Below are 9,144 nucleotides of genomic sequence, written 5' to 3' on the forward strand. Positions count from 1 at the left end.
GTTTTGCGTCCAGAGTTTGCTTCTTTAGTTTTGCACTGGAGTTAATGTAGCTAAAAAGTAATGGAGGCTGCATCTCACCATACAGCATTGTTAAACCAGTGAAATTGCTTAGTCGAGGGGTTCTCAGGTCAACGCCCACTTGTTTATCATGAGAAAGCATAAAGGCCTACAGGAAAACAATTTTGGGGCATTTTCAACACAGAGATGTTTGAATGCCTTTATTTTTTCATTGATTTTTATTACAAAGTTATCATTGACAGCCCAAGATGAACCACTTGGTCCCTCTCAGTGTTGGCCTAAGGACCACCAGAGGGTACTTATCCCAGTAGTTGAGAAACCCTGGTTCCTGGTAATGAGAATATTGGTCGTCAGTTGTGTTTGGATAAAAAAGAACAATATATAGTTGTGGCCTCTCTGGAAACAGGATTGGGAACTACTCATCTAAATGGAGGTCAGTGTCATTGAGGATAAGTTTATAGCAGCGGCACTCAATCACATTCCTGGAGATCCAACCCTAGTCTTACACACCTGATCCACATAACGGAGGCCTTTAGGGATGTGTTGGATCTGAACTCTCCAGGCTGGTTCATCTCCAGGACCAGGATTGCACACCCTTGGTTTTTACACAAATCAACACACTCTGTCTCGAACTAGACACATCAGTGTGTTCAGTTGGATATAATACATTTTGAGTTACTTTTAACACAAAATGTGTTGAAATATTTCTGTGCCCACTTACGGACAATTCATTTTGTGTTACTTTTAATGCAAAATGAGTTAAATCAGAAAACAGTATGACTCAAGAAGTGTTAAAATGGGTAACACAAGTGTTGTTATTGAACACATCACGTTTTAGAGTGCAGGGTAGCTAATGAAAACTATATAAATACTGAAAGAATGTAGCATTCTTTAGCTACACACAGTACATTATGGCCGTTCTCTTCTCCAGGTACATCATCCGCTCTGATCCACTGGCCCACGTACCCGAGGACCTCCCAGGGGGCCAGGCTGGGGCCAGGCTGAGGCAGGACTATGGTGCAGAAACAAGAGGAGAGACGCATCTCTGAGGGCTGGAGTTCAGCTCTACTCCCCGCAGGCTGCTTCAGCCCCGGAGCATGCATGAAGAGTGCCTCCTGACCCCAGCCCAAACAACCCACCGACTACATTCATCCTATCATGCTGCCCTCTATAGGGCCCTCCACAGGGCCGTGACAATCCCATCACTTACAGCATCCAACATTTCATACAAATCCCCATTTTATGACCCATGTGTGGGCGGAATCTGTTGGCACATCGTAGCAGAATTCCAGGGATGTGGTCATCGCACTTTTTGTTCTTCAGATTACAGGAGGTGGGTTGTAACATACAGAGTCGTTCTGGACCAAATGCACTGTTCATGCCCATTTCTTTCACTGGGCTTTGTATCAAGGAGAACGGGATCATGCCTGACAGTCAGAGAGTGGCACAAGCACTGATGTGAAAGGAAATTTCAGAGACATTCTAATCACAGTACTTACGACTGATCCATTTTGTACATACATGTAGGTACATATCTGTTTACATGCTCACTGGTTCTGCAGTATTCATAGTATTATGTTGTATTGTTTTGTCATTGAAGCACAAGCCTTTAGAACTGCCCAAACCCCAGTGAAATTTAACTCTTTATTACCAAGAACTGTGTTCAATTCGTGAATCAATATCAAGTTTTAACTTTTAGTACGAGTTACATATCTAAGATTATCGATCCAGTTTGGATCTTTTATCTTCACATTGTACATTTACAACACTAATCACCTTTGTAGTGCATTTTCTGAACCTCATGCTGAATGACTTGTTTGTATGAAGACGCTTCCTGCCACCTCAAAGGACTTGTGACCTGCTAAGATGGATTACGCATAATGACAGGATAGAAACTAGTCACAGTATATCCCACAGAAGGGCTGCTAATAGAAGTGTGTACACATGAACTCAACACATTTGATACAATAGAGAATATTTATAAGCATATACACCTACAGTTTATAGCTTATGGTTATGTTTCAGTGCTGTTCTGAAAGCTACTAACATTATGTTGTGTTCTCCTTTTTGTAATATAGCTTGTGCCAGATGTTCATTTTTTAATCAGCAGATTATTTTGCTTTTTCTGCATACATTAGGTTACGTTATCTAAATGTTCCCCATTCAAAAACTACATCTAGAATTTTGCACTAAGCTCTGTTGGCCCAACAGAGTAACGTAGTATGGCATGACCCTTTAACCCTGAACGACAGAGGTGGCAGAAGTGTACACATAAAAGTTTTAACTTTAAACATTTCTTGTTAAGTTTATTTTAAAGTAATTCTCTTTTTTTTTGCACCACAGTTTATTTTTTCCACACATGTTGCATGATCTTAAAGCTATACTGGGAAGGTGGAACAAAACAGGCAGAATAGATTGGAAGTTTAAAGAATTTTCAGGGGATTTTTTGATACCTGATGTCAGAACTGCAGACCTTTTGAATATTTTATTTGTAATGGGCACTTTGTGAAAGGGCCCAAGTATGATTAATATATGTATTGAATTTTTCAAACACTTAGCAGCAGTATGTTCATTTACAGCCTCTTCATGATGCTCCCCAAAGACTACCATAGTTGTTGTACAGAAAGCAAAGCCTATGCGGATCCTCACTCAATTAACGATGAACTATATCAGTATATATACTGGAAATCAGGTCCATCTCAGGTCACTCAGTAGAAGGAGCAGAGCTGGCAGGAGGAAGGACCAAAGAGCTAATGATCCAGAATGGGAGGAAGAAATGTCACTATTTCAGAGCCATCAAATAAACTCAGCCATATAAAGACTATCTATTAGCCATAATTCTTGACCAGTCATTTTTGTGTCCTGTTTCAACACAACCACTCAGTGTCCTGTCAGTGTTTTTGGGTGTTGCAAAAACATCCAAACTCTACTTTCCGGCCCTGCGTTTACACTTTCCCTTGAATAAAATGTGACTGACGACAGGATGGCTAACCCTTCTCGTCCACCGGTTACCTCAATTGTCTTGCTCATGCTATCTTAAAATGAATCAAATGAAAAACATTAGGTGGACTGCTGAGTTGATAACAGTATATTTTGTTATCATTTGTGAAGGATATGCATATTGTGCATGTTAATCTAGTCTATTGACTTCCTTTTTGAAAGTTACATGTTCTGTTCCATTGCCAAACCACTGACCACTACCAACAAAGTGGTACTTTACAAGATCTGTAGTTTTGTCAGCATTTCAATAGAGGTAGAAGACAAATGGACCGTGCATGTCCTTATATTGCCAAACCTTTGAGAGACCCATGTTTACATTTGCTGGCTCCTGTTTTTTTGTGCAGAACGGTGCACTGCAAAGAGGAACTGATCCATTTTTTGTACAATTTCTTATATGAAGTCTGTGTACTTCCAATATGTACGAATGATTCAATAAATGCTGCATGCAGCCAGAAACAGTGTTTCTCCATTCTTAACCTGTTGTATGAGTTTGCATGAATGGATTTTAGGACAGGGAGCGCGTGGCACAACGTAACGTTTCTTGTCTGCTTAATTTTAAAAGTATTTAAAATGTTAATACTTTTTATACAAACCACACACATCTCTACTACAAATGAAAATGTTAATTTTGTCTTGCAGCTACTGTTTATGAACAGTTCAGCTGAAAGCACAGTGCAACTTTTAGATCTTATCCCATTGGCGAGGTTAATTGTAACAGGCAATTAAAATTCTGGTAAATCAACACAAAGCAATTAATTCAATAAAAAATGTGTCAAACAGGTGCCTTGATACTGTGGGATACCTTCTGGGCTGGTTGAAGATGTCCGGAATGGAACGTAAATGCACTGCTTTGATGCTGAAAAAACAATATATATTTTATTTAAATGACATCTTCAGTACGTTTTTGATGAATCTGTGCATAAAAACTTTATTCAGGAAGGCTTGTTAGACTGCATTACAACTAACCCTGTGTGAAGGCTGTACTTTAGACTGGCCAGCTCTCTCACTGTGAGTTGTTGATATGCTTAAAAACATTTCTATATTAAATAATAATAATAAAAAAAAAATGTATAATTTACCTTTATCTACATTCAGGTTAAGGAATCAATGAATCACTGAGAAATATCTGATTTCTGACAAAATCTGCAGATGACTTTATATATGCATGCGTGTGCATGTTTGACAACATTTATTTATTTTTTATTCTGTGCACACTATCAAATGTAAGATTATTCAGACAATATACTGAATACTATTGAAGTGAGTTATAAAGTATGCTATAAAGGAAATCATACTATAATTGGCACACTTGTGATGACATTTTACAAGTGCTCAAACTAATTCTACATTTCTCATTCTATAATTTTCTAATTTTTAACAGCTGTGTTAAATGCTGTGACCTCTGTAGATACCCAGGTTGCTCCTTGGTGTACTTTCCATATTACTGTTGTTTACAGCGTAAAGAGCAAAATTAATGACTCTTTCCTGACTGTTTATGTTTTTGCTTGTTCATATGGCTCTGCCTCCACCGCTCCCGCGTCCAGCGACCATGGTTCTCCACAACCTCATGCAAAAGATCTATGAAGGCATATTCATTATCCACTAGCAGGCTGTCATCACTAGGAGAACCTCCAGAAGGGGGCACTCTTGAGTCAGATCCTGACTGATTCCTCTGTCCTCTTAGTGCTGCTCTTCCTTCCTTTTCTCTTATCCGGGACTGCCTCTCTGATTTGGATACCATCTGCTCACTCTTGAGAGTCTGATCCTTCTTCTTTGTCCGGCTACCTCTTTTTACGATGTCAGACTCTTCACTGGGATTCACTGATTCTTCATGGTGCATCTCCTCAGACAGTGGACTGCTATGGAGCAAGTCTTTACTGTTTAATAGAGGATTATGATTAATAATACCATACTGAGCTTCATTTAATTTAGCAGAATACTGAGCTGAGTTGGGGAGGTTTTGAATGTAAGAGTGGGTAGTTGACTCTGAAATTTCCTTCAAAAGTTCCACAGTCTTGATATCTGTAGCTTCTTGTCTTGCCGATTTGTGTATGGTGTTTGAGCCAGAGCAACTATCGTGTGGGATACCTACTGGGCTGGCTGAAGACATGCTTGATGGAAAAATGTTAACTTGATGCTGCAAAATAGCCTCTGGGCTGATTGAAGAAGTACTGAACGGGAATGTGCTGTTTTGATGCTGGCATCCAGTGACAAAGACAAACTCAGGGAAAACACTGACGATTTGCTGATTTTGGGCCCACTGCTTTTTCCACTGAACTGCTGTAGGAGGCCAGGTCAGTACTCTTCTAATGGACCTTGAAGGCACCAGATGAGTGGAAGCTTCAGTTGGAATCTGCTCTAGATTTTGGTTTTGGTTTTCTGGATCAGTCCCAATGGTGAGGTACGGTATGGTCTCAGAATCCTCAAAAGGCTGGAAACCATCAGCACTACCTGGCTGAGAAAGTTCATGTCTTGCTAAAGTGGATATCAAATTATCTTTAACTTCCTCCTCATTGAACACAGAATCATAATCGTTGTGCAGAAATTCCTGTTTTTTGGCATTTTCCTCCTTTTCCACCAAACCTTCTATCATTTGGTTCTGCTTGTGCTTTTCTCTCGTTGCTAAAGTGGTACTAAACTCATCACCACCATCATCTACTTTCTCGACCTGTGGATGTTTCCTTTCCATTTTCTGCAAGTCTTCTTCCGTTCCACACTCTTGCTGTTCCTGCCTGGCTTCCATCATCCCATCAAGAAAGTTCTCGTAATTGTCCTTCTCACTTGCAAACTTGGCATGCATTTCTTCATGCTTTAGCTCTTTCAGATCTTTCCGGTCTTCCACTCCAGTCTCTAACCGTCTACCAAAGATGTCAGTTCTAGAGAGCACAGGTCCAGCTGATTTGGCTCGGTTATTTCTGTCTCCGTTTTGATATATTCCTGTGCCATAAATGTGGTAAATCTGTGACATCTTCTCAGACTCAAGTACTGTCTGGTCCAGCCTTTGTAAAACTTCAGTTCTGTAATATGGTTTCTTGTTCAGGTCATTTTTATAACTTTCTAGGGCTTCCCTACAGTCTAACTGTGCTTGTTTTCCACATTCTGGTTCCTCTGGAGAAGGTCTGATGGTCTGCAGATGTTTCCGCTCTCGTTTTCTGTGGTACAAAACTGACAAAACACAGATGACAAGTACCAGGGCACAAAGTACCACTGGCAGAAGATACTAAATTAGTATTTCTCATATCACATGGTTTAATTTACATCTGTCTAAAAATATACATCATCAGTGTAAACCACAACTTAAAACTGTAATGTGAAGCGAATACATGTGGTCCTATTTTGTGTACAAATCATGTGTATCATGTCATTCCAGTGATTAAGAAAACTTACCTAACAAGCTGATAAGAACAGACCAATTAATGTGTGGTTGAATTGGTGTTGGTTGTAGGGTGTGACTGCTTCCAGTTGTGGGGCCTACTGCTGTGATGTGTTCTACACATTTGGACACATTCCATACAGGCACTCCCCTCAGACATGCTGGACTGTCACAGAGCACCTCCATTTCATTCTCCAGCAAAGAGGCCCTTTTGAGTTCTGCACACAACACACAGAGGTTGGCACTACAAGACATTAGAGAATAAAGCTGACGCAGAATTAATTAAATTAATTACTGAACTACACCCATTTGCCAATTTAATAGGTGCTGCATCTATCTTGCAACTATACTCGTAATTAATTGTACTCATGAAATAATTGTACAACAAGGTAAGTAAATTTGGAAAAATTAACATGTTAATGTAAGATACTTCTTATTTTTACTGTTTCATATCAAACCAAATTAGGAATTTAGCATCAAACTAAAATATGAATTTTGTGAATTGTTACATCCCTAGTGTCTTAATATGTGGCTAGCAAGTGTGCATTGTGTACAAGCCAGAGTAATGCTGCTGTGCATGATTCAATCCAGACGAACACTTGTTTTTAACAAATACTATAAATGGCATAAAGCAGCCAGATGTTCATGATTTTGCCATCTTACTGTGATTACTTCCAGAAATGTTTAGGAATCTTAAAAACAATTCTTCCACCAAGCAATGTAGTTCATTAACGGTAAACCAGGTGGTGTGATGTTGAAAGATCATTCCGTGAAGAGTAATTATTAATAATTTAAAGCAGCACTATGTACGTTTTTTTTTTGGTCAAAACTGAAAGAGTAGCGTTACGGACTCAGGAGAAAAAAAAACACATTAAAATGTGTGTGCATGCTGCTATGAGTCAACCTGTGAAGCCTGAAAGAATAATTTAACAGTCAGAAGTGACGGGACCGATTTCATAAGAGTTTTTCCCCCAAACACGTCATATGTCTGTCTTTACATATTAACGTCACACACACAGACACAAAAAGAAAATCTGGCTCGATGTTTAGGTCTCAAATGCAAAACTGACATTATACTGATGAAGACAGAAGTAGATAATTCACTTACATCCTCAGAAGAAACATTCTGCACCAAGTTTTAACTAAGTTATCTTTGAATACTCTCAATTCGCTTGCAGTCATCAGACTGATTCACTGGTGGGGATCCAATGCACAATTGACAATATAAAATGTTCCTCCACATATTGCATGCAATACACATTTCCACCAGAGAGGTATCCAAGTCCCCAAATGTTACATAGTGCTACTTTAAAAACATGGCATTAACACATGAAAACAGCCAATCAGCTTTTAAAACTGCAATTATCCATTCTGTATATATATCAAATAAAATATAAAAAAGTCATGTTCACCTCTTATGTAGTCGCTATACTCAGTGTAGGAGCAGTTCCAGGGGTTTCCGTTCAAATAGATTTTGGTGTTATTGACTGGACGAAGAGTTTCCACACTCAAATAACTCAGCTTATTGTTGGAAAGGTCTAGATGGCTCAGGTTACTCAGGGAGACAAAAGTACCAGTGCTGATAGTTTGGATCTGGTTGTGAGACAAGTTTAGTTTGAGGAGCCCCAACAGGCCACGGAAGGCATCGTCATTCAAGGACACAATCCTGTTACTTGACAAGTTGAAGTCCTCTAGCACTTTGTGGGTGAACCAGGCTGAGGTGACTAGGGAGATGTCATTACTGTGCAAACTGAGCATCTTCAGGTTTTGAAACTTGTCAAAGGCCCCTGCTGCTATAGCTGTGATTCCATTTTTTTCCATTGTGAGACTGGTGACAGATGCCAGATGTGTGTTGTTGAACACAGTTGAATTGATCTCTCCCACATTGCTCACCCAGAGTACCAGAGAGCTCATGTCAGCAGGATAGCCTTGAAGAGGACATGCATATGAACTTACATGTACATTTGCAGGTATTAAGTTTAAGCCAAAAGCAGGATATTCCTGACTACTAAAACATTACATCTGAACCACTGAAAAAGTTGTTGCCCCACTTGAAAACAATAAAATATCTTACTTGTCGGTATCTCCTTACACACATAGCCCAGTCTTGGCAGGCAGCTTTCATTTAATGCAAAGTCGAAACTTTGTAGAAGTCCCCAGACCAGGAGAAAAGCTGTGGAGAGAGTAAAGATATTCACTTTGCATATTAGTTTTAGTCTCTTTTAACATGAAATTGGAGAAGAAATTCGCACTCACCTTTCATTTTTTATGTGATCCTCAAATTCTAAAAGTCTGTCCAGCTACCATCCAGCAAATACCTGATATCAGAAGCCACCCACTGACAATAAACTTACCAGTTGCCAGGGCACATGTATGTCTTCAGAAGACTGTCAAGGATACAGCAACTGCCACTGAAGTGTGGCCCAAAGTTGTTCCAGTTGGGTAAAGCTGGCAGACACCATGTCAGACCCACAGGAGCTACGTCTCTGGACATGGGTGACTTTCAAACAAACAATACATGAAAAATACAATGAAAAATAAACAAACACAATAATAATAAAGAAATAAAAACACATATGTGTAAAACTTTAGCTGATAATGCTCACGAGTGGGTGCCTATTAGAATAAAAATGAATAAATAAATAAATAAAAAGGCGAATGAAAAAAATAAAACATGATAAACCAAATGATGAAAATGAGTTTATTTAATTATTTATTAAATTTTCAGTGCCTTTGTTTAAAATAAATAATGG

The 9,144-nt window shown here is 39.1% G+C and overlaps 2 protein-coding genes across 4 annotated transcripts in view; one reads left to right on the top strand and one right to left on the bottom strand.

Annotated features, from left to right (window-relative positions):
* si:dkey-21e5.1 (potassium channel subfamily T member 1) overlaps positions 1-3,474 on the top strand; it is a 127,561-nt gene extending 124,087 nt beyond the window's left edge. For both annotated transcript variants that reach the window (XM_036598843.1, XM_036598845.1), the window contains one exon: positions 950-3,474. In XM_036598843.1, coding sequence (XP_036454736.1) covers positions 950-1,067 — 118 coding nt within the window. In that variant the 3' untranslated portion in view covers positions 1,068-3,474. The remainder of the gene's footprint in view (positions 1-949) is intronic.
* On the bottom strand, positions 3,442-8,895 carry LOC118827477. Of its 2 annotated transcripts, none has more exons than XM_036598847.1 (5): positions 8,648-8,895; positions 8,466-8,564; positions 7,804-8,319; positions 6,406-6,609; positions 3,442-6,183 (listed from the first exon to the last, which is right to left on the bottom strand). In XM_036598847.1, exons 1-5 carry the CDS (start codon positions 8,652-8,654, stop codon positions 4,490-4,492), a joined length of 2,520 nt encoding a protein of 839 aa, XP_036454740.1. In that variant the 5' UTR covers positions 8,655-8,895; the 3' UTR covers positions 3,442-4,489. The 2 variants fall into 2 exon arrangements, with proteins under 2 accessions (XP_036454740.1, XP_036454739.1); XM_036598846.1 differs by having other exon boundaries at positions 3,442-6,225.
* Between the last annotated feature and the right edge of the window lie 249 nt (positions 8,896-9,144).

Source organism: Colossoma macropomum, unplaced genomic scaffold (genome assembly GCF_904425465.1).
Source record: "Colossoma macropomum unplaced genomic scaffold, Colossoma_macropomum, whole genome shotgun sequence".
Classification (NCBI taxonomy): domain Eukaryota; kingdom Metazoa; phylum Chordata; class Actinopteri; order Characiformes; family Serrasalmidae; genus Colossoma; species Colossoma macropomum.

What these genes read in the sequence shown, in the direction of transcription:
- LOC118827477 (XM_036598846.1), bottom strand. An exon ending in GTGTAAGGAGATACCGACAA is followed by an intron (nt 8,320 to 8,465) that starts GTAAGATATTTT and finishes GTCCTCTTCAAG; the next exon opens with GCTATCCTGCTGACATGAGC. An exon ending in GTATAGCGACTACATAAGAG is followed by an intron (nt 6,610 to 7,803) that starts GTGAACATGACT and finishes TGTTGTGTGCAG; the next exon opens with AACTCAAAAGGGCCTCTTTG.